This window comes from Eschrichtius robustus, chromosome 3 (assembly GCF_028021215.1).
Source record: "Eschrichtius robustus isolate mEscRob2 chromosome 3, mEscRob2.pri, whole genome shotgun sequence".
In the NCBI taxonomy this organism is placed as follows: domain Eukaryota; kingdom Metazoa; phylum Chordata; class Mammalia; order Artiodactyla; family Eschrichtiidae; genus Eschrichtius; species Eschrichtius robustus.
This window is the reverse complement of record NC_090826.1, coordinates 167,886,555-167,912,847: the sequence shown is the minus strand read 5'-3', so window position 1 is coordinate 167,912,847 and position 26,293 is coordinate 167,886,555. Positions and strand designations below refer to the sequence as shown.

The 26,293-nt window shown below is 42.0% G+C and overlaps 1 protein-coding gene across 1 annotated transcript in view; it reads right to left on the bottom strand.

Annotated features, from left to right (window-relative positions):
• Positions 1 to 26,293, bottom strand: part of SUSD4 (sushi domain containing 4) — a 137,115-nt gene that overhangs the window by 45,540 nt on the left and 65,282 nt on the right. The window contains exon 3 of the mRNA XM_068538534.1: positions 23,452 to 23,664. Within this exon, the coding sequence (XP_068394635.1) occupies positions 23,452 to 23,664 (213 nt within the window). The remainder of the gene's footprint in view (positions 1 to 23,451; positions 23,665 to 26,293) is intronic.

Genomic DNA, 26,293 nt, shown 5'->3' with positions numbered 1-26,293 from the left:
TCTAGTCTGTAGGACCAAAACCACTCATTTTATGAGTGCAGAATAATCTGGATTGTAAAACCTGACAAGAATGTTACAAAAAAAAGAAAAATTCACAAAAACAAAACCCATATATATGCTGTCTACAAGAGACCCACTTCAGACCTAGGGACACATTCAGATTGAAAGTGAGGGGATGGAAAAAGATATGCCATGCAAATGGAAATCAAAAGAAAGCTGCAGTAGCAATTCTCATACCAGATAAAATAGACTTTAGGGCTTCCCTGGTGGCACAGTGGTTGAGAGTCTGCCTGCCAATGCAGGGGACATGGGTTTGAGCCCTGGTCTGGGAAGGTCCCACATGCCGCGGAGCAACTAGGCCCGTGAGCCACAATTACTGAGCCTGCGCGTCTGGAGCCTGTGCTCCACAATAAGAGAGGCCACGATAGTGAGAGGCCCGCGCACCGTGATGAAGAGTGGCCCCCGCTTGCCACAACTAGAGAAAGCCCTCGCACAGAAACGAAGACCCAACACAGCCAAAAATAAATAAATTAATTAAATTTAAAAAAAAAATAGACTTTGAAATAAAGAATGTTACAAGAGACGAGGAAGGACACTACATAATGATCAGGGGATCAATCCAAGAAGAAGAACATATAACAATTATAAATATATATGCACCCAACATAGGAGCACCTCAATACATAAGGCAACTGCTAACAGCTGAAAAAGAGGAAATCGACAGTAACACAATAATAGTGGGGGACTTTAGCAGCTCACTTACACCAATGGACAGATCATACAAAATGAAAATAAATGAGGAAACAGAAGTTTTAAATGACACAGTAGACCAGATAGATTTAATTGATATTTATAGGACATTCCATCCAAAAACAGCAGATTACACTTTCTTCTCAAGTGTGCACAGAACATTCTCCAGGATAGATCACATCTTGGGTCACAAATCAAGCCTCAGTAAATTTAAGAAAATTGAAATCATATCAAGCATCTTTCCTGACCACAACGTTATGAGATTAGAAATGAATTACAGGGAAAAAAACGTAAAAAACACAAACACATGGAGGCTAAACAATACCTTACTAAATAACCAAGAGATCACGGAAGAAATCAAAGAGGAAATCAAAAAATACCTAGAGACAAATGACAATAAAAACACGACGACCCAAAACCTATGGGATGCAGCAAAAGCAGTTCTAAGAGGGAAGTTTATAGCTATACAAGCCTACCTCAAGAAACAAGAAAAATCTCAAATAAACAATCTAACCTTACACGTAAAGGAACTAGAGAAAGAAGAACAAACAAAACCCAAAGTTAGCAGAAGGAAAGAAATCATAAAGATCAGAGCAGAAATAAATGAAATAGAAACAAAGAAAACAATAGTAAAATTAAATAATAAAATTAGAAATGAAGAAGGAGAAGTTACAACAGACACCACAGAAATACAAAGCATCCTAAGAGACTACTACAATCAACTGTATGCCAATAAAATGGACAATCTGGAAGAAATGGACAAATTCTTAGAAAGGTTTAACCTTCCAAGACTGAACCAGGAAGAAATAGAAAATATGAACAGACCAATCACAAGCAATGAAATTGAAACTGTGAATAAAAATTTTCCAACAAACAAAAGTCCAGGACCAGATGGCTTCACAGGTGAATTCTATCAAACATTTAGAGAAGAGCTAACACCCATCCTTCTCAAACTCTTCCAAAAAATTGCAGAGGAAGGAACACTCCCAAATTCATTCTATGAGGCCACCATCACCCTGACACCAAAACCAGACAAAGATACTACAAAAAAAGAAAATTAAAGACCAATATCACTGACGAATATAGATGCAAAAATCCTCAACAAAATACTAGCAAACAGAAACCAACAACACATTAAAAGGATCATACAGCATGACCAAGTGGGATTTATCCCAGGGATGCAAGGATTCTTCAATATACGCAAATCAATCAATGTGATACACCATATTAACAAACTGAAGAATAAAAACCATATGATCATCTCAATCGATGCAGAAAAAGCGTTTGACAAAATTCAACACCCATTTATGATAAAATCTCTCCAGAAAGTGGGCATAGAGGGAACCTACCTCAACATAATAAAGGCCATATACGACAAACCCACAGCAAACATTATTCTCAATGGTGGAAAACTGAAAGCATTTCCTCTAAGATCAGGAACAAGACAAGGATGTCCACTCTTGCCACTATTATTCAACATAGTTTTGGAAGTCCTAGCCACGGCAATCAGAGAAGAAAAAGAAATAAAAGGAATACAAATTGGAAAAGAAGAAGTAAAACTGTCATTGTTTGCAAATGACATGATACTATACATAGAGAATCCTAAAGATGCCCCCGAAAACTACTAGAGCTAATCAATGAATTTGGTAAAGTTGCAGGATACAAAATTAATGCACAGAAATCTCTGGCATTCCTATACACTAATGATGAAAAATCTGAAAGAGAAATTAAGGAAACACTCACATTTACCACTGCAACAAAAAGAATAAAACACCTAGGAATAAACCTACCTAGGGAGACAAAAGACCTGTATGCAGAAAATTATAAGACACTGATGAAAGAAATTAAAGATGATACCAACAGATGGAGAGATATACCATGTTCTTGGATTGGAAGAATCAACATTGTGAAAAGGAGTACACTACCCAAAGCAATCTACAGATTCCATGCAATCCCTATTAAATTACCAATGGCATTTTTTACAGAACTAGAACAAAAAATCTTAAAATTTGTACGGAGACACAAAAGACCCCGAAGAGCCAAAGCAGTCTGGAGGGAAAAAAACGGAGCTGGAGGAATCATACTCCCTGACTTCAGACTATACTATAAAGCTACAGTAATCAAGACAATATGGTACTGGCACAAAAGCAGAAACATAGATCAATGGAACAAGATAGAAAGCCCAGAGATAAACCCACGCACCTATGGTCAACTAATCTATGACAAAGGAGGCAAGAATATACAATGGAGAAAAGACAGTCTCTTCAATAAGTGGTGCTGGGAAAACTGGACAGCTACATTTAAAAGAATGAAATTAGAACACTCCCTAACACCATCCACAAAAACAAACTCAAAATGGATTAGAGACCTAAACATAAGACCGGACACTATGAAACTCTTATAGGAAAACATTGGAAGAACACTCTTTGACATAAATCACAGCAAGATCTTTTTTGATCCATCTCCTAGAGTAATGGAAATAAAAACAAAAATAAACAAATGGGACCTAATGAAACTTAAAAGCTTTTGCACAGCAAAGGAAACCATAAACAAGACGAAAAGACAACCCTCAGAATGGGAGAAAATATTTGCAAACGAATCAACAGACAAAGGATTAATCTCCTAAATATATAAACAGCTCATGCAGCTCAATATTAAAAAAACAAACAACCAAATGCAAAAATGGGCAGAAGACCTAAATAGACATTTCTCCAAAGAAGACATACAGATGGCCAAGAAGCACATGAAAAGCTGCTCAACATCACTAAGTATTAGAGAAATGCAAATCAAAACTACAATGAGGTATCACCTCACACCAGTCAGAACGGGCATCATCAAAAATCTACAAACAACAAATGCTGGAGAGGGTGTGGAGAAAAGGGAACCCTCTTGCACTGTTGGTGGGAATGTAAATTGATACAGCCACTATGGAGAACAGTATGGAGGTTCCTCAAAAATCTAAAAATAGAATTACCATATGATCCAGCAATCTCACTACTGGGCGTATACCCAGAGAAAACCATAATTCAAAAAGACACATGCACCCCAATGTTCATTGCAGCACTATTTACAATAGCCAGGTCATGGAAGCAACCTAAATGCCCATCGACAGACGAATGGATAAAGAAGATGTGGTACATGTATACAATGGAATATTACTCAGCCATAAAAAGGAATGAAATTGGGTCATTTGTTGAGACGTGGATGGATCTAGAGACTGTCATACAGAGTGATGTAAGTCAGAAAGAGAAAAACAAATATCGTATATTACTGCATATATGTGGAACCTAGAAAAATGCTACAGATGAACTGGTTTGCAGGGCAGAAACTGAGACACAGATGTAGAGAACAAACGTATGGACACCAAGGTGGAAAGCTGCGGGGGGTTGGGGGTGGTGGTGTGATGAATTGGGAGATTGGGATTGACATGTATACACTGATGTGTATAAAATTGATGACTAATAAGAACCTGCTGTATAAAAAATATATATATTATTCAAGTCAAAAATAAAATAAAATAAAATGAACATATTGTTCAAAAAATAAATAAATAAATAAAAGAAAAATTCAGTCCAATCCATCTCATCAAAGTAGATGTTAAAATTATAAATAAGGTATTAGCAGATATAATCCAGCAACAAATTTAAAAGAAAACACATCACAAGTAAGTTGGGTTAATTTCAAGAATGCCAGGTTAGATTAGCATTTGATGATCAAACAGTGTAATTCACTATATTAACAGAATAAGGGAGAAAAGTATTATTATCTCAGTAGATGCAAAAAAGCATTTGATAAAATTCAACATCTATTCATGACATTAGAAAAAAAAAACCTCTTAACAAGCTAGAAGTGGAAGGAGACACAATATAACGAAGGTTATCTTTTTAAAAATCTGTAGCAAAAATAGGCATTCCATTTGAGACTGAGAATAAGCCAAGGTCGCTCACTCTTTCCACTTGTATTCAGCATTGTACTGAAGCTCCTAACAAAAGCAGAAATGCAATAAAAGGAAGCAAAGTATTAGGATCAGAAAGAAAAAAAGAGAAGTTGCATTGACTAATGTCATACATGACGCAGTTGTGTGTGTGGTAAAAATAAAAAGAATTTACACAGATAAATAGAAAAATTAATAAATGAGTTTAGCATCATGAATTTCTATATATCATCAATTAAAAATTGTTTTAATTTATCATCAATAGCATCAAAAATATTTGCATTTCTAGGCATAAACCTAACAAAAGGAATGTAAGACTTTTACACAGAAAACTATGAAATATTATTGAGAAAAACTGTTAAAGACCTAAATAAATGGGAGAATATTCCATGTTCCTGTATGAAAACTCAATATCATAAGGGCATTATCTTCCCCAAAATATATCTATAAATTCAATACAATCATATTAAAAATTAAAACTTGTTTTTACAATTGATATGTTGATTCTAAAATTTGTATGGGAATGCAAAAGGCCAAGAAGAGTCAGGACAGTCTTGAACAAGTAGAGCAAGGTAGGAAAACTTGCTTTGTCAGAATTCAACACTTATCATAAAGCTACAGTAATTAAAACAGCACAGTATTGTTACAAAGATAGACAAATAGACCAGACCAGAGAGTTCTGAAATAGGACATCTGTCTTATGACAAAGGTGGCAATATAGAGCAGTGGGTGAAAAACAGTGTTTCAAATAAATGGTGCTGAATTATATCACATACACAAATCAAATTCAGATAGATTACAGATCTAAACATGAAAGTCAAAATAATGAAGTCTGAGAAGATAACATAGGGGAATGTCTTCATGACATCAGAGTAGAAAAACATTTTTTAAACAAGACAAAGAAAGCACCAGCATAAAGAAAAAGATTGATAGATTTGACTGCATTAAAATTAAGATCTTCTGTTATCAAAAGACACTGATAAGAGAGTAATAAAAAAGTAAGCCACATGATGCGAGAAGACATTTTTAGCACATATAACCAACATAGCGCTTGTATTCAGCGTATATAAAGAACTCCTAAAAATCATTAAGAAAAAGACAACTCAGTAGATAAATGGGCAAGTGAATTGAACAGGCACTTCATAAGAGAGAATAACATGGTGCCCAATAAACATACAAAAAGGTGCTTAACCTCCTACTCACCAAGGAAATGTACAATAAAACCACAAGCTACCGCTACATACCCACCAGTGTCTAAAATACTGACAATACCAAGTGTTGGCAAGAAGCAACAGGGACTCTCATACTCTGTTGTGGGAGTGTAAACTGGTACAACCACTTTGAGTAATGGCAGTACCTATTAACGCTAAACACAGGTATATCCTATGACCCAGCATATCCAATCTTAGGTGTATATCCAACAGAAATGTGGATATATATATTCACCAAGAGGTGTGTTCAAGAATGTTCACAGCAGCACTATTTGTAACAGGCCCAATTGGAAAAAAAACTAAATTTCCATTGCCATCAGAATGTCCAAATTATGGTCTATTCATATAATAGAACATGATGTAGCAATGCCAATGAACAAACTACAGCTACATGCAATAATATGCATGAATTTCACAAACATAAAGTAAAAGAGTCCAACATAAAATTATATTTACTTTATAATTCCATGTATATAAACTCAAAAATAAGGCAAAAGTAAATTACACTTAAAATAGTACCATGTTTAGGAATGCACACTTCCAGGCTAAGTGATTACCATGGGACATGACTGCCATGATTCAGGAAAGGGGCTACCTCAGAGAGGGAGGGAGGAGACGGTGATTGGGGGGTGCTTCTGGGGTGCCAGTGATGGTCTATAACTTCACCTGGATAGTGGTGACAAGAGTGTCTGCTTTGTGATAATTTGCAGAATTGTTTGGTTTTGTATACATCTCTCTCTATATGTTATATTTTATGAATTTTAAAGGTTAAAGCAACAACAACAAAATTAATCCAGAAAGAGGAGTAAGGAAATTCACCGGAAAGGTAGTGATCTTTCCCAACTAAACTGGGAGCTTCTGGGCCTGACAAATAGAGAGTGCTTAGCAGAATTTTGGGAAATGAATGACTAAACATCTTGGGGTGGCATTTAAATTTCCGAAAGTATAAAACCTTAATTATTTCCCAGAAACTCTGTGGAAGGTAATTTGACCTCTTATGTAGATATAGAGGTTGTTGGAGAAACTGGGTTTGGTTCAGAGAGTTTGGCCAACAAATCAGGAGACAAATCGACCTGATTTCTTGCTCTTCTCTTTATAAGCAGAATTTTATCGATTTTATTTTTAAAAAAACTTTGAGGTCTCTTTCCACCTTCTGGAAAGTAGCCTTCACTTTCAACAACAAGGAAGTGATAGAAGCACGTGGTTGCTAGAGCTGAGCTCACAAGAAAAATAAAAGAAGACCGTTCAAATGCCATTCTCATGGGCTGTGGACTTAACATAGGTTGTAACCTACATCTTGATGTTCTGCTTGTGGAGCACCTACGGCAAGAAACGCAAGGTGTGTTTTAAGGCCTGCCAGCATGAGAATCTCCTGGAGGTGCCTGCTAAATTCAGATTCCTAATGCATAAAACCTCTAAGAGGAGGCCTGGAAATGTGCATTTTTAACATGCCCCTTGGGCAATTCCCATGAAGTCAAAGTTGGGAACCACTGCTTGATGGATACACAAGGTGACTGACTAGATTGAAGACGGCGGTCCAAATGCAGAGGCTGGCTCACATTTAACAAGCCCCAGCCCATCCTTAGCAGCTATGTCAGACAAATGCAGTAAAGAACAGAATCTTATCTGAGCAGCTGGGAGGCAGCTCTGCACCCAAGGCCTCTCCCTCCGCTGGCCCGACGTGGGGTTCTGAGGAGACCTGCATTATAACAGGACCTTCAAGATGCAGACTGGGGAGCCACGGTCAGCCCCAAACTGTTCAAGATCAGCATGAGGGAAAAATGAACTTCCTCTGGGATGGGTTTGGAAGGATGGGTTGCCCTGTATTTTTCACAAGCAGCCAACCTAATTCTGGCAAATTTCAGTTGCAAGCTTGTGAAGAACTGCTTTCTAGGGAATCTCCACGATGGGCGTGGTGTTCGAGGTTGCTAACAATCATTTTGTGACCTTTATGCACGATCTGACAAGGATCTGTACACGTGCGGATGTTCTGCATTTTCGAATAATTCTGCGACTTAAAGCAACTCCATACCTCCATGGCCCCTGTACCGAGAGGGCGAATGGCAGCACTCACATGACATGGGAGATGACGGGAAGCAGCTGGTAAAGGCTGCTAGGATTTGGATTTTGCCTCTGCACTTACAGGGGGCTCAGCTGGGCAGGCTTGTGAACCCTTGTCTGAGGCGGTCCGGCTGTCATCTTGCAACAATGATAACTGATCATTTCTGTCACTTATCTTTGCTGCATCTGCCCCCAGCTGACCTGACCCTATTTCCTCTGGATTTGTTTTTCCTTTCAAGTCATGACCACATTTAACTTAAAGAAATCTTTTTAAGAACAAAAACCCAAACTCACACTGAAGCCACAAGGGAGGGGGAGTAGGGAAGCAGTGACTTCTGTTACAAGAATCATAAATAAGTAATGACAGTGGTCCTGGAGACAGGGAGAGGCAGTGCTCTGCTCCTTCCCATCTTAGAAGATGGAAAATGAGAAGAGATTATCTTAGGGGAAGACATGCAAATACTTGCCCTTGTGGGCACAGGCTGCTGTTTCTGATAACCCATGTCCAAGGCAACAAGAAAGAAATTTTAGATGGTAGAAAATGCACACGAGAAGAAAAGGGCCCTAAATAAAACATTTTTAAAGCATCCGTCTGTTTTGGGAAGTTTCTGGAACCCCATGGGAGACAACTCACCTTAATATAGGAGTAACTGTAAAAAAGAAGTAGGACTACCTTGCTTTTGAAAAGTGCCTGCACCCCACAGTTTCACTGAATAAAGGAGTCACCTGCCATCTTTACTGCCAGCTTTAGCTCATGAGTCAAGTTGAATTTTTTAATTAAAAATCTATAATGTAATAATACTACTTAAACTTACATTGCACCTTTTCCCCAGGAAACTCAAAGAACCTTCTTAACATCAAATTACTCATCTTTTACAGCAATCCTGGTCAGGTCTATGGGAGTCAAAATATTTTAGTAAGTACTTAAAAATAACGCTTACTGAGTGAATTCATTTTTTTCCCCTGTTGAACTCTGCAAGGAACTGGGGCAGAGAGGGGTTCAGCATGGAGACATAGCAGATTGGGACAGGGACAGGGCCAGCTCTCCTGTGCTCTCTGTGACCTTCAGCCACAAGCAGACAATGAGGGCAATTGAGACAAAAAAGTGCAGGTGGCAGCAGTAACTGAAATTACCCTGGGAACTTTTAGAAATACCATGTCCGAGCTCCCATTGCCCAGAACAACCAAAATAGAATCTCTTGGAGAAAGTTCCAGGCACTGTTATTTCTAAAAGTTCCCAGCACTGTTATTTCTAAAAGTTCCCTAGGTGATTCTGACACGCAGCCTGGGTTGCACACCAGTAGGATGGTAGAAAGAGCACTGAGCTAGGAGTCAGGATGTGGGTCCTAATCCTGGTTTATTTGCCATGTAACTTGTGTAAGTCACTTAAACTCTACAAGCTTTAGTTTCTTTTCTTCTTCTTCTTATTTTTTAATGTGGACCATTTTTTAAAGTCTTTATTGAATTTGTTACAATATTGCTTCTGTTTTTATGTTTTGGTTTTTGGCCACGAGTCATGTGGGATCTTAGCTCCCTGACCAGGGATTGAACTGGGGCCCACGGCAGTGAAAGCGCCAAGTCCTAACCACTGGACCTCCAGGGCATTCCTGGCTTTAGTTTCTTTGTTTATAAAATGACAGCAGTGACATTCTCTGATTCTAAGAATTAATGATCTCCCAGAACCTCTCTTTTACACTAGAGAAAATCATGTTCCCTTCCCCACTGTAAAACAATATCAGACCACATCCCCACATGAGTAGGCCTCAAACTTTTTTGCATAAGAATCTGTTGAGAGTTTTAAAAAAATATGCAGGATCCTTGGCCTCACTCCTAGCATGCTAATGCAGGAGGTGTGAATATGCATTCTTAACAAGTGCTTGATGCAGGGAGTCCTTGGCACACACTTTGGGAACCGGTGCCCTGCATGAATAGGTTCTTACCGGTTTAAGCAAGATGCCACCCCCATGAGGTGTGGGTGTGGCCCACTGTGATTATGTGTCACTTGCTCCCCCTCCCTTCCCCTGGGAAAAATCAGCTTTGGTCAGGTGAGATGAACATACTGGAAAGCACAGACCTGGATCTGGATACTAGCTCTGCCACTGGGATGCAGGGCTACCTATGAGACCGTGGAAAATTTCGCCTCTCCGAGCCTCCACGTTTCCTGTCTGTAAGGTAGTAGAACCTCACAGGGTTGCTGTAGTAAAGAAGATAATGCATATAAAGCATAGGTACCCAATACATATAACAGATGCCGCCTAGAGAATTCCCTGGCGGTCCAGTGGTTAGGACTCCACGCTTCCACTGCAGGGGACACAGGTTCGATCCCTAGTCAGAGAACTAAGATCCCCCATGCAGTGCAGTGCGGCCATTAAATAAATGAATAAATAAATAAATAAATAAAATAGCAGACGCCTCCTAAAACACTGCAGTCTTGCTGAGAAGGGAAAACAGAGGCAATGTGAAGACCAGGAACAGGTATATGGGGGTGTTGGGTGGGCCGGGTGCCCAACACCAAGGTAGATTTTGCCGATAATGATGGGGGCGGGGCAGGTTCTGGATTGCTGTCTAGGGATCTTTCTCCTTCAACTGCTGCCTCTCTGAATCCATCTTTGTCAACATCCCCAGAGTGCAGGACCCGGGACAGGCAACTCAATTCACAACGACCTCTGGAAAACTCATTCCCATTTGCTCTGACAACACTGCTGATTGTGGGCAGAGCAATGATAAAATGTGTACCAAGATAATCAGAAGGAAGGAAGGAAAGAATGCCCACGTGCTTTCCTTGTGTGTGAGTGACGAAAAATGGCTCGAGCCAACTGCACTTGGAACTCAAATGTCAGGAAAAGGAGTAAAGGGGAGGCCAGAAAAAAAAATTAGCAACTCCTGGAGAAGCTCATTGTAAGTATTCACGGGCAAAGGCTTACCTGAGGGATGCAAAAGTCTTAGCCAGACCGCCTGTCTAAAGGGGGCATCAGGCAGATGGGCTCCACCAGGCCTACAGTCAAGTGATGAAAGAAAACAGGCCAGGAAGCACCACAGGAAACAGCTGCCAGTGTGCTGGGGCCTCCCTTGCCCGCCTCATGCATGAGAACCGCCTGCTTAGACTGGCAGGTAATATACGTGGTGACATCTAGTGTGGGGAGCTGGTCATCACGTGCACCACGGCGAGCGTGTCATTGGTACCAACGTCTCCCTCCTAGGTGGAGGGACCTTTCCCCTGAGAAGCACCAAGAGGCCGGATGTGGTTGCTCTGTGGGTCGTCAGGCAAAGCTCAAGGGTCTCAGCGCGGCCCCTGGGACTGCAGGTCCAACCAGACCATCCTGCCAGGGGCTACGCTGGTCCTTCTCAAGGCGAGGAAAGCCATCCTAAGGGGGACCCTCCTTACAGGGGCGGCCCTTTGGGGCTACACCAATGTGTGCTTGAAACAGTCCTTCTGTCTCTTGCTCGGCTCCAAGCATCGAGGGAGGACTTCCTGAGAAAGCCGTCTGCTCAGCGAGTCGGTTCTCAAACAATCGGCGCTCAGTAGACGCACCAACTCTCAGCGGCGTGGTCCTGGGGTTGCTCAGAAGAGCCATGGGGGGTTCAAGCTGGTCTGGAACGTGCTCTGGAAGACTCGCACTTGAACAAGCTGTCTGCCTGCGAGACCTGTGGGACTCTGACTTCACCCAAATCCTTTTTATTTGCTTAGTACAGATCTATCTGAACTTTACCAGCGTGACCACTGACTATTTGCAGAGCTGCTCAAGAGAGAAGGTGAGGAGAAAAGAGAAAGGTCCCCTCCACCTCACAGAGGAGGGTCTGAGAAGAAGTCCTCCGATATGAAGGCCCTTTGCATAAAAATGTACTTCTGCAGCGGCGCTGGTGTAGCCTCTGCCTTCCCGGGTGCATGATCGGGAGGAGGAAACTCAAAGGAGACAAGAAACAGGTGTGTTTCCGAACAAAGGGTACACTGTCTACATCCAAGGATGCTTCATGGGCATCCTGAATCCACCCAGAAGCTGAAGCTCTGGCTAGAGGTATCTGGCTTTAAACAGTGTCCCAGACACTCTCCCAGAAATGAGAATCCAAAGAAAGGGGGGATTTGGGTGCTACAGAACATCATCTTGCAGTCTAAGTAAGGCTCTCACCCTACCCAGGAACTAGGCACAATTATTTAGTTAGTTCTCTTTTTTAAAACAAAACCAAAAACTTGTGTCTAGCTAGTATAACCAATGCCATAAGAGCTGAGATGTATTCTGTATCCCAGCTGGACCACGGGATGGTCAAGTAATGAAATATTTCCCTTAATATTGATAATAAATAGATTTTGGCGAGGCATAGGCAGATTCTTCTGTCCCCCCATGATACTTGTTCATAATATAAGTGGTTTGAATTCATTTTAATTTAGTTTCTTTGGAATATTTATTTTTAAAATAAACTACTTCTTCATGGTGTGCAAATCACAGTCTGAATCGCCACAATACTGACCCCGCCCCTTTTAAGGCTATCAGGGTATGGATGGCATCTTTCCATGTCCTGATTTGACATGTATTGCATAAGTGTCAAGTGAATTTTTTTTGAACACCTTTATTGGAGTATAACTGCTTTACAATGGTGTGTTAGTTTCTGCTTTATAACAAAGTGAATCAGCTATACATATACATATATCCCCATATCTCCTCCCTCTTGCATCTCCCGCCCACTCTCCCTATCCCACTCCTCTAGGTGGTCACAAAGCACCGAGCTGATCTCCCTGTGCTATGTGGCTGCTTCCCACTAGCTATCTGTTTTACATTTGGTAGCGTATATATGTCCATGCCACTCTCTCACTTTGTCCCAGCTTACCCTTCCCTCCCCTGTGTCCTCAAGACCATTCTCTACATCTGCATCTTTATTCCTGCCCTGTCCCTAGGTTCTTCATAACCGCTTTTTTTTTTTTTTTATTCCACATATGTGTGTTAGCATACGGTATTTGTTTTTCTCTTTCTGACTTACTTCACTCTGTATGACAGACTCTAGGTCCATCCACCTCACTACAAATAACTCAATTTCGTTTCTTTTTATGGCTGAGTAATATTCCATTGTATATGTGTGTCATATCTTCTTTATCCATTCGTCTGTCAATGGACACTTAGGTTGCTTCCATGTCTGGCTATTGTAAATAGAGCTGCAATGAACATTGGGGTACATGACTCTTTTTGAATTATGGTTTTCTCAGGGTATATGCCCAGTAGTGGGATTGCTGGGTCATATGGTAGTTCTATTTTTAGTTTTTTAAGGAACCTCCATACTGTTCTCCATAGTGGCTGTATCAATTTACATTCCCACCAACAGTGCAAGAGGGTTCCCTTTTCTCCACACCCTCTCCAGCATTTGTTGTTTGAAGATTTTCTGATGATGCCCATTCTAACAGGAGTGAGGTGATACCTCATTGTAGTTTTGATTTGCATTTCTCTAATGATTAGTGATGTTGAACGTCCTTTCATGTGTTTGTCGGCAATCTGTCTATCTTCTTTGGAGAAATGTCTATTTAGGTCTTCTGCCCATTTTTGGATTGGGGTGTTTGTTTTTCTGATACTGAGCTGCATGTGTTGTTTGTAAATTTTGGGGATTAATCCTTTGTCAGTTGCTTCATTTGCAAATATTTTCTCCCATTCTGAGGGTTGTCTTTTCATCTTTATGGTTTCCTTTGCTGTGCAAAAGCTTTTAAGTTTCATTAGGTCCCATTTGTTTATTTCTGTTTTTATTTCCATTTCTCTAGTAGGTGGGTCAAAAAGGATCTTGCTGTGATGTATGTCATAGAGTGTTCTGCCTATGTTTCCCTCTAAGAGTTTTATAGTGTCTGGCCTTATATTTAGGCCTTTAATCCATTTTGAGTTTATTTTTGTTTATGGTGTTAGGGAGTGTTCTAATTTCATTCTTTTACATGTAGCTGTCCATTTTTCCCAGCACCATTTATTGAAGAGGCTGTCTTTTCTCCACTGTATATTCTTGCCTCCTTTAGCAAAACTAAGGTGACCATATGTGTGTGGGTTTATATCTGGGCTTTCTATCCTGTTCCATTGATCTATATTTCTATTTTTGTGCCAGTACCATACTGTCTTGATTACTGTAGCTTTGTAGTATAGTCTGAAGTCCGGGCGCCTGATTCCTCTAGCTCGGTTTTTCTTTCTCAAGATTGCTTTGGCTATTCGGGGTCTTTTGTGTTTCCATACAAATTGTGAAATTTTTTGTTCTAGTTCTGTGAAAAATGCCATTGGTAGTTTGATAGGGATTGCAGTGAATCTGTAGATTACTTTGGGTAGTATAGTCATTTTCACAATGTTGATTCTTTCAATCCAAGAACATGGTATATCTCTCCATCTGTTGGTATCATCTTTGATTTCTTTCATCAGTGTCTTATAATTTTCTGCATACAGGTCTTTTGTCTCCTTAGGTAGGTTTATTCCTAGCTATTTTATTCTTTTTGCTGCAGTGGTAAATGGGAGTGTTTCCTTAATTTCTCTTTCAGAATTTTCATCATTAGTGTATAGGAATGCAAGAGATTTCTGTGCATTAATTTTGTATCCTGCAACTTTACCAAATTCATTGATTAGCTCTAGTAGTTTTCTGGTAGCATCTTTAGGATTCTCTATATATACTATCATGTCATCTGCAAATAGTGACAGCTTTACTTCTTTTCCGATTTGTATTCCTTTTATTTCTATTTCTTCTCTGATTGCTGTGGCTAAAACTTCCAAAACTATGTTAAATAATAGTGGTGAGAGTGGTCAACCTTGTCTTGTTCCTGATCTTTGGTTTCAGTTTTTCACCACTGAGAACGATATTGGCTGTAGGTTTGTCATATATGGCCTTTATTATGTTGAGGTAAGTTCCCTCTATGCCTACTTTCTGGAGGGTTTCTATCATAAATTGGTGTTGAATTTTGTCAAAAGCTTTTTCTGCATCTACTGAGATGATCATATCGTTTTCATCCTTCAATTTGTTAATATGGTGCATCACATTTATTGATTTGCGTATATTGAAGAATCCTTATGTTCCTGGGATAAAACACTTGATCATGGTGTATGATCCTTTTAATGTGCTGTTGGATTCTGTTTGCTAGTATTTTGTTGAGGAGTTTTGCATCTATGTTCATCAGTGATATTGGCCTGTAGTTTTCTTTCTTTGTGACATCTTTGTCTGGTTTTGGTATCAGGTTGATGGTGACCTCGTAGAATGAGTTTGGGAATGTTACTCCCTCTGCTATATTTTGGAAGAGTTTGAGAAAGATAGGTGTTAGCTCTTCTCTAAATGTTTGATAGAATTCACCTGTGAAGCCATCTGGTCCTGGGCTTTTGTTTGTTGGAAGATTTTTAATCACACTCTCAATTTCAGTGTTTATGATTGGTCTGTTTATATTTTCTAGTTCTTCCTGATTTAGTCTTAGAAGGTTGTGCTTCTCTGAGAATTTGTCCATTTCTTCCAGGTTGTCCATTTTATTGGCATATAGTTGCTTGTAGTAATCTCGCATGATCCTTTGTATTTCTGCAGTGTCAGTTGTTACTTCTCCTTTTTCATTTCTAATTCTATTGAGTTGAGTCTTCTCCCTTTTTTTCTTGATGAGTCTGGGTAGTGTTTTATCAATTTTGTTTATCTTCTCAAAGAACCAACTTTTACTTTTATTGATCTTTTCTATTGTTTCCTTCATTTCTTTTTCATTTATTTCTGATCTGATCTTTATGATTTCTTTCCTTCTGCTAACTTTGGGGTTTTTTTTTTTTGTTCTTCTTTCTCTAATTGCTTTAAGTGTAAGGTTAGGTTGTTTATTTGAGATGTTTCTTGTTTCTTGAGGTAGGATTGTATTGCTATAAACTTCCCTCTTAGAACTGCTTTGGCTGCATCCCATAGGTTTTGGTTCATCGTGTTTTCATTGTCATTTGTCTCTAGGTATTTTTTGCTTTCCTCTTTGATTTCTTCAGTGATCTCTTGGTTATTAAGTAGTGTATTGTTTAGCCTCCATGTGTTTGTATTTTTTACAGATTTTTTTCCTGTAACTGATATCTAGACTCATAGCACTGTGGTTGGAAAAGATACTTGATACGATTTCAATTTTCTTAAATTTACCAAGGCTTGATTTGTGACCCAAGATATGATCTATCCTGGAGAATGTTCCATGAGCACTTGAGAAGAAAGTGTATTCTGTTGTTTTTGGATGGAATGTCCTATAAATATCAATTAAGTCCATCCTGTTTAATGTATCATTTAAAGCTTGTGTTTCCTTATTTATTTTCATTTTGGATGATCTGTCCATTGGTGAAAGTGGGGTGTTAAATCCCCTACTATGATTGTGTTAGTGCAGATTTCCCCTTTTATGGCTGTTAGCATTTGCCTTACGTATTGAGGTGCTCCTATGTTGGATGCCTAAATATTTACAATTTTTATATCTTCTTCTTGGATTGGTCCCTTGATCATTATGTAGTGTCCTTCTTTGTCTCTTGTAATAGTCTTTATTTTAACGTCAATTTTGTCTGATATGAGAATTGCTACTCCAGCTTTCCTTTGATTTCCATTTGCATGGACTATCTTTTTCCATCCCCTCACTTTCAGTCTGTATGTGTCCCTGGGTCTCAAGTGGGTCTCTTGTAGACAACATATATATGGGTCTTGTTTTTGTATCCATTCAGCCAAGTTTAAGTCTTTTGGTTGGAGCATTCCATTTACATTTAAGGCAATTATCGATATGTATGTTCCTATACATTTTCTTAATTGTTTTGGGTTACTGTAGGTATTTTCCTTCTCTGTGTTTCCTGACTAGAGAAGTTCCTTTAGCATTTGTTGTAAAGCTGGTTTGGTGGTACTGAATTCTCTTAGCTTTTGCTTGTCTGTAAAGGTTTTAATTTCTCTGTCAAATCTGAATGAGATCCTTGCTGGGTAGAGTAATCTTGGTTGTAGGTTTTTCCCTTTCATCTCTTTAAATATGTCCTGCCACTCCCTTCTGGCTTGCAGAGTTTCTGCTGAAAGATCAGCTGTTAACCTTATGGGGATTCCCTTGTATGTTATTTGTTGTTTTTCCCTTGCTGCTTTTAATATTTTTTCTTTGTATTTAGTTTTTGATAGTTTGATTAATATGTGTCTTGGTGTGTTTCCCCTTGGATTTTTCCTGTATGGGACTCTCTGCACTTCCTGGACTTGATTAACTATTAGGGAAGTTTTCAACTATAATCTCTTCAAATATTTTCTCAGACCCTTTCTTTTTCTCTTCTTCTGGGACCCCTATAATTCAAATGTTGTTGTGTTTAATGTTGTCCCAGAAGTCTCTGAGACTGTCCCCAATTCTTTCCATTCTTTTTTCTTTATTCTGCTCTGCAGTAGTTATTTCCACTATTTTATCTTCCAGGTCCCTTATCCGTTCTTCTGCCTCAGTCATTCTGCTACTGATTCCTTCTAGAGAACTTTTAACTTCATTTACTGTGTTGTTCATCATTGTTTATTTGCTCTTTAGTTCTTCTAGGTCCTTGTTAAATGTTTCTTGTATTTTCTCTATTCTATTTCCAAGATTTTGGATCATCTTTACTATCATTACTCTGAATTCCTTTTCAGGTAGACTGACTATTTCCTCTTCATTTGTTAGGTCTGGTGGGTTTTTGCCTTGCTCCTTCATCTGCTGTGTGTTTCTCTGTCTTCTCATTTTGCTTAACTTACTGTGTTTGGGGTCTCCGTTTTGCAGGCTGCAGGTTCGTAATTCCTGTTGTTTTTGGTGTCTGGTCGCAGTGGCTAAGGTTGGTTCAGTGGGTTGTGTAGGCTTCCTGGTGGAGGGGACTAGTGCCTGTGTTCTGGTGGATGAGCGTGTATCTTGTCTTTCTGGTGGGCAGGTCCACGTTTTGGGGTGTCTGTGACCTTATTATAATTTTAGGCAGCCTCTCTGCTAATGGGTGGGGTTGTGTTCCTGTTTTGCTAGTTGTTTGGCATAGGGTGTCCAGCACTGTACCTTGCTGGTCACTGAATGGAGCTGGGTCTTAACATTGAGATGGAGATCTCTGGGAGAGCTTTTGCCATTTGATATTACGTGGAGCTGGGAGGTCTCTGGTGGGCCAATGACCTGAACTTAGCTCTCCCACCTCAGAGGCACAGGCCTGACACCTGGTCAGAGCCCCAAGACCCTGTCAGCCACACGGCTCAGAGGAAAAGGGAAAAGAGAAAGAAAGAAAGAAAGAAAGAAAACTAAAATAAAATAAAATTAAAATAGAAAATAAAAAATAATTATTAAAATTAAAAAATTATAAAGTAATAGAAAAAGAAAAAAAAAAAGAAAGAAAGAAAGAGAGAAGACAGCAACCAAAGCGAAAAACAAATCCACCAAGGATAACAAGCGCTAAGAACTATATTAAAAAAAAAGAAAAAAGAAAACAATGAACAGACAGACCCCTAGGACAAATGGTAAAAGCAAAGCTATACAGACAAAATCATACCAAGAAGCATACACTTACACACTCACAAAAAGAGAAAAAGGAAAAATATATATGTATCGTTGCTCCCAAAGTCCACCGCCTCTATTTTGGGATGATTCGTTGTCTATTCAACGAATAGACATATTCTATTGTCACAGATTCTACTGTGGAATCTGTGTATTCCACAGATGCAGGGCACATCAAGTTGACTGTGGAGATTAAATCCGCTGCTCCTGAGGCTGCTGGGAGGAATTTCCCTTTCTCTTCTTTGTTTGCACAGCTCCTGGGGTTCAGCTTTGGATTTGGACCCGCCTCTGCATGTAGGTCGCCTGAGGGCGTCTGTTCGTCCCTCAGACAGGACGGGGTTAAAGGAGCAGCTGATTCGGGGACTCTGGCTCACTCAGGCCGGGGGGAGGGAGGGGTACGGATGCGGGGCGAGCCTGTGGCGGCAGAGGCCGGCGTGACGTTGCATCAGCCTGAGGCGCTCCATGTGTTCTCCCGCGGAAGTTGTCCCTGGATCACGGGACCCTGGCAGTGGCGGGCTGCACAAGCTCCTGGGAGGGGAGGTGTGGATAGTGACCTGTGCTTGCACACAGGCTTCTTGGTGGCGGCAGCAGCAGCCTTAGCTTTTCACACCTGTCTCTGGGGTCCGCGCTGATAGCCGCGGTTCGTGCCCATCTCTGGAGTTCATTTAGGTGGTGCTCTGAATCCCCTCTCCTCGCGTACCCCGGAATAATGGTCTCTTCCCTCTTAGGCAGGTCCAGACTTTTTCCCAGACTCCCTCCCGGCTAGCCGTGGTGCACTAGCCCCCTTCAGGCTGTGTTCACGCCGCCAACCCCAGTCCTCTCCCTGGGATCTGACCTCCGAAGAAGCTGGAGCCTCAGCTCCTAGCCCCCGCCCACCCCGGCGGGTGAGCAGACAAGCCTCTCGGGCTGGTGAGTGCTGGTCGGCACCGATCCTCTGTGCGGGAATCTCTCCGCTTTGCCCTCCGCACCCGTTGCTGTGCTCTCCTCCGTGGCTGCGAAGCTTCCCCCCTCCGCCACCCACAGTCTCCGCCTGCGAAGGGGCTTCTAGCGTGTGGAAACCTTTCCTCCTTCACAGCCTCCTCCCAGAGGGGCAGGTCCCGTCCCTATTCTTTTGTCTCTGTTTTTTCTTTTTTCTTTTGCCCTACCCAGGTACATGGGGAGTTTCTTGTCTTTTGGGAGGTCTGTGGTCTTCTGCCCGCGTTCAGTAGGTGTTCTGTAGGAGTTGTTCCACATGTAGATGTATTTCTGATGTATTTGTGGGGAGGAAGGTGATCTCCGCGTCTTACTCTTCCACCATCTTGAAGGTCTCCCCTCAAATGAATTTACGCAAAGTCAGTCTGACTTTACCTATACTTTTTCTTATGAAATGTGGGAAAGGGATGTATTAGCAGGGAAAGTGTCCCCCCGTAGACTAGTTGAGTGATTTTGGAAAGGAAGAGGCCCAGATGGTGGCTGTCCCCCTGGCCTTTAGTCACTGCACTTAGTATGTCAGCAGCCCTGTGCCCCCAGGCAGTATTTTCAGTCCTTTGCCAACTCCATGGTACCCTCTCCACCATACTGGTCACCTTCCCTGCTCCCTGGACCATAAGTGTCCCCACCCCTGCTCAGGGATGTGCAGGCTCTAGTCTTACAGAAGCAGCTTTGACAAGCACAGATATTTCTTAGGCTGGAGGCTTTGGGTGCCAGGAAATTAATTCATTGCCTATATTATCGGTTCTGTAAGTCCAAACTTCTGTAAGTGAGTTTGCTTGGAATAAACCATTTAGATTGGAGTAAAAGGAGAGAAGGGAGATGGCTGGTATGTGTGGCAGGGTGAAGTGGAGAATAAAAGAGAGGGAATCTGTGTGAATGCACAAGAAAATATTTGCTTTAATACCACCTTGCTTCTGTAGAGCACTTTACTGTTATAAAGCATTTTAATGCATATGAACTTATTTTTAAAAATCTGTATCTCAGGCAGAACTGGCTGACAGCAGGGAAGCCTGGAAGGAGTCCAGGCAACAGTGACAAGACCTGGCCTTGAACAGATGTGTCCCTAAAGCACCATTTAAGTCTGGGAAGACTCTTAACTTCTCTGAGACTCAGTTTCCCTATTGATCAAACAAAAACTAAATTAGAACGAGGGCTTGGATTATCTAATTTCTAGAGTCCCTTCGACTCTGAACGTTGATGATGCCATTTGTTATAACAATGTGTCGTTGCATAACTGATTACAGTAGGGCTTTTGTGACACCAAGAGGAAAGTTAGACTTAAATCTTGTAGAGGAAAAACGCTGGCTTAGAATGAGTTACAGATCTGCTGCTTACTCATCAGCTGTGTGACTTTGACAAAGCAAGTAACTTCTCTGAGCCTCAGTTTCCTAATCAAGAAATGAGGACAATAAGACTTGTCTTGTAGGGCAGTTGTACTTGTTAAATGAGATAGTGAATCTGAATGTACTTTTAAACTCTAATGACCTAAAAAATGTGATAATTTATTGTTATCACAATTTCCAGCATGCAGAAAAATCCATTAGCCCTCTAAGAATTACCTAACAGGGCTTCCCTGCTGGCACAGTGGTTAAGAATCCGCCTGCTAATGCAGGGGACACGGGTTCGAGCCCTGGTCCGGGAAGATCCCACATGCCGCAGAGCAACTAAGCCCGTGCGCCACAACTACTGAGCCTGCGCTCTAGAGCCCGCGTGCCACAACTACTGAGCCTGCGCTCTAGAGCCCGCGTGCCACAACTGCTGAGCCCACGTGCCACAACTACTGAAGCCCATGTGCCTAGAGCCCGTGCTCTGCAACAAGAGAAGCCACCACAATGAGAAGCCCGTGCACCGCAACAAAGAGTAGCCCCCGCTCTCAGCAACTAGAGAAAACCCATGAGCAGCAGCGAAGACCCAGTGCAGCCAAAAATTAAATAAATGAATAAATAAATTAATTAAAAAAAAAAAAAGAATTACCTAACAACGGAAACAAATGAATTGAGCAGCCCTTACTATTCACCCAGCATAAGTCCTAATCAGGGAGTAAAGGCCATTTACAACTCCAGGGAAAAAAAGTTTAGCTTCTTCCCTGCTTTACGACATCCATGGAGTAGACTTCTGTGTGCCCCTCGCCCCTGTAAGCCACATACAGATGGCTTAGGCTGCTAACAGCTAATGATTTTCTCCACCGTGAGGGCAACGAAAGTAATCTCCTTATACAGATCTTTCAAAGACCAGCAAAGACCACCATTTATATAAAACTAATTAATTATACCATCGTACTTAGAAAGGCAATACCTGTTCTTCCAAACTTTGTAAAATGATGATTAGAGCACAACATCGTGACTGGAAATGAGGAATCATGGAACGTTCTTTGGAAGCACCTGGTCTTATTTTAAGTTGCCTAATAAAAGAACTGACACTCCACTGCCATCCCCAGGTACACAGACCCTCCCAGCACATTTGGGGCTAAGTGTTCAGAATTATGCACGCAGACCTATATAATAGAAGCCTCTACTCCAAGGTGATTTTTCACTCCCTTTCTTGGAATTACTATGTATTACATGGTTATGGACAAGGTTGGAAAGAAGCTCATCTAAAAAGGGATAAACTTTTCTTTTTTTTCCAGGATGACCAAGTAACAGAGGGCCTTCATCTCTGGGCAATATTCAGGAAGCCTATTGTTTTCTTTGTTCTCTGGTATTTTTGAGCTTTTTTTAAAATTGAAGTAGAGTTGATTTACAGTGTTGTGTTAGTTTCCAGTGTACAGCAAAGTGACTGTTATATATATTCTTTTTCAGATTCTTTTCCATTATAGGTTATTACAAGATGTTGACTATAGTTCCCTGTGCTATACAGTAGGTCCTTGTTGTTTATCTATCTTATATATTAAATAAACTTTTACTTAATAGAATCTTACAGAAATCATAGCTTGCATGGACTGCATGTAAGAGGAAAAATAAATTTACTTTTAAAGACCTTAATTCTTTGTATAATTTTGGCTTTTTAAAAAATACCTTGAAAATAAAAGCAAAGATAGCAAGTACTTTAAGGGTAAGACACCACCTTGCCCATCCTTTATAATTTCCATAAGGAGGAGCATAATAGATGTTTGATCAATGCTTGCCAAATTAAATTACTTTAAAAGTTTCATAAAGAAGATACACACTAAATCAGAATAAGAGTTTACATAGCATTATTATAAAAGCTCCATCCCCAAATAAAATCAATAATGGTGTTTACAGAAAGTGAAACTCTCTTCTAATGAACTTGATGAAATATCAGTTCTGTGCCTCATGGAAATTTGGGGCTAGAATTAATTCTTAATTCATGCCTATTCCTACTTCAACCTTGCTGATCATCAGAGATATATAATCAACAATTTGGCATTCCAAGTAGCTAAACTCAATGCATTCTTTTAAACTCTAAAAGTATCTCTATAGAGTGAAAACAAACAAGCAAAAAAAATATATATATACATATATAAAGTTGTTTCAACCAACAGACTTAGGGATAATTGCTAGGAGTAAATGAATATCTTGTCATGACCAATAAATTTAGGGATACCTGCTAGAAATAAATGTCTACCTTGTCAGTCTACCATTGCTTGCCACAGTTCTTTCTTTCCTTAAATGAATCATGTCTAACGCAGAACTGATAAGTAGTAATTGATTTAATTCTCTGAGTAGCATGCATCTTCTGTATCATTATATACAGGTCTGGCCCAATATATTTACTGCACTTTTTATTGAGTAACACGGAAGTGAGTGCTGAGTTGGCAGCCCAATAATAAATGGCCCTCATGTTATCCGAGTTGCTCTCTTGCATTGACAAAAATGGTGATAAATTGGGTTGTAATTGAGAAAGAAAAGGAAGACGATTACTCCTGATGCTGAGATGCATTTATCCCCTGCCCCAGCCCTTACTGAACATGCATACTCCTCCATCAGCCTGCAGGATTAGCCCTGAAACAGAGAGCAGCCCAGGGTACCGCCCTGTCTGGCACACAGCCTCATACCCCTGCAGCCACAAGCTGACCACGTGAGTGGCTTCCATGGGATGGGGGTAGGGGGTGGAGGGGAGCACTTTACCTTCCTGCACACAGACGGGTTTGTCACTTGGGATCCAGCCTAGGGTTCCGTTCAGATGTTTCATACACAGTCTCTTTGTAGAGCCCTTCAGCTTGAATCCATCTTGGCAGTGAAATCGGGTGACAGAGCTTTCAAAGAAAACCCCTCCGCTGGGCGTCCTGAAGCCATTCTCAGGGACGCCTGGGTCAGCACACACCTGAAGGTCATCGAACCCTACATGGACAGAGAGAAGAAAAGGTGCCTCTGAATATATTCTTCGGATGCTGAAGGTTCCCCGTGATAAATGGCAGACGCTGTATTCTTTCCAATGCTATGGGCCACCCAACTCCACCAATAAAAAAGCCAAGAAAATAAACACTCTAGTGCGCATTTCACACTGCTTTTTGCTCTTTGCTTAGAAAAGCGCTCATTAGTGATTTCAGTTCCACGGTCAAGTTAGCCCTTCAAGGAGGTTCTAGGAGTAGGAAGATGAGGAAAAGTAAACAACGAAAGGAATACAAGACGGTAAATGTCGAGACTGAAGTACAAAATGCAGAAGGGAGCGGAGGAGGGAGAGGTGGTCGGGAAAGGGGGAGATGGAATCTGAGCCTGGCTTTGTGGAGGGAGACACCGGGGAATGGCGTGTGCAATGGCCGGGCCGGGAGACCGCGGGCGTGTCTGCAGAGCAGCAGGTGGCTGAGAGGATACAGGGTTTGCGGAAGAGGCAGGCTGGCAATGCCCACCCTCCCCTGCCCCCTGCCCTCGCCCCCATCAGCCCGGCCTGGTCCACATTTCTCCTCCTCCGGGAGGCCTTCCTTAACCCCACTCTCCCTGCCCGCCCCCCACCCCCACCCCCCCATTTGTTCCACCACTGGAACGTGAACACAGCCCTGTACTGAATCATTTGGAGGATGATCGCCTCTCATCTTGGGTTATGAGCCCCTCGAGGACAGGTTTTGAGACTTTTTCACTCTTGTGAAACCTATCACAGCTCTGCCTAGAACGTGCCCCATAAATGTTTGATGCGTGAATAAACAGAGTTGGAAAAGGGAGTGGGAGACATACCGGGGTGACCCTAGAAAGCCCGGCTGAGCGAGGAGGCCAGCGTGGAGCCATGGAGCTGGGTAGTGGGGACCAGGAGGCCGACAGGACAGCAGCCTGAGGGACTAAGTGGAGGAGGAAGAGCCCAGAGCGTGGCTAGGAGACCCAGGCAATGGTGCGGTCAGACGTGGTGGGCCTGAGGGCACAGGAAAGTGCTGGAAGCAGCAAGGAGGGCACCAGAGTGTGAGACATCCCGGTTCCAGGCGTGCCTTGTCAACTGACTGGATGTCGGGGCGAGGGAGACGGCCAGACAGCTGGGACGAAGGCCCGACTCTGGCCTCCACGAGGAGGAGAGGGGTGGGGTCATGGCACGTACTGAGAGCTTTGGACAAAGACATGACTGGGACCAGATTTGCATTTTTTTTTTTTTTTTAAGAATTTCACTTTTTAAATTAATTAATTAATTTATTTATTTTTGGCTGTGTTGGGTCTTCGTTTCTGTGCGAGGGCTTTCTCTCGTTGCGGCGAGCGGGGGCCACTCTTCATCGCGGTGCGCGGGCCTCTCACTATCGCGGCCTCTCTTGTTGCGGAGCACAGGCTCCAGACGCGCAGGCGCAGTAGTTGTGGCTCACGGGCCTAGTCGCTCCGCGGCATGTGGGATCTTCCCAGACCAGGGCTCGAACCCGTGTCCCCTGCATTGGCAGGCGGATTCCCAACCACTGCGCCACCAGGGAAGCCCCCAGATTTGCATTTTTGAACGATCTTTTGTGTAGCCACACGGAGCTCATGAATGTCACGAGCTCGTTGGGGGACACCAAGGATAAGGAAGGGGTCGTCTATGTGCACAATGCTCCAACGTACCCTCCAAGGAAAGCAATGCAGGCGACAGAGAGAACCCTAAACTTCTGTGCACTACGAAGGCCTTCTACTCCATTTTCTTACAAAATCAACCAACAAATCCTTCCTGAAAAGGTACCCAGAACAACTATGCATGACTCCGTCCAGATGGGGGTTGGTGTGCCCGTCCACCCCCACCCCCAGCGCAGCCAGGTCAAGACGTGGCAGAGGGACAGGAATAGCCTGGGCCATCTTAGAAAATCTCAGCCCAGACCCAGAGGCAGTATCACTGGGGCTCTTGGAGGACTTACGTGGTTTCCAGGTGATGCCCGGATGTCGGACTCATGAGATATCTGATCCTCTGTAACACACTGGGCTTGCAAAACGTCCTCAGCTGGTAGGTGATTCCCTGACCCCAACTTTCATGGGCTCATGGAGGACTCACTTGCTGTCCTCCCCAACTGACCTCAAGACCCTGGACATTCTGCCAGCACCGCTGTGCTGAAAGCCACACGACACGGCACAGTAGGCACCGCAGCAGCACGGGGTCCAGCAGTCATAACGTGCTCTCTCTGCCGAGGGCATGCGGCTGTGGACCAAGCGAAAAGTCAAGGAGGAAAGCAGGGAAGTGGACAGCGTCCACATCTGACGCTATTACATCTTTAAGTGGGAGCAGGTCTGATACTTTATCAAACAGAAGATGCTTTGACAAAGGGGACACCATCTAGCCTCTCAGCCCCCCTGACACGCAGCCGCAGCTCTGCCCCACTGTGAGTACCCCGACAGTGGAGGCAGGTTTCCAGCCCCTTGGACGGTGATTAATACCCATCTGGGAGGAGGGCAATAAAGTACTGGCGGGTCGTTAAGTGATGGCTTCATGTTTTTGTTTCAAAGGAAAGTACTGTAAATTGTCAAGTGCTTCCTAAGTGATGAAGGTCAATGATTTCCTTCTGAGTCTGGCCGTCTCAGGGTGGGTCCTTGAAAC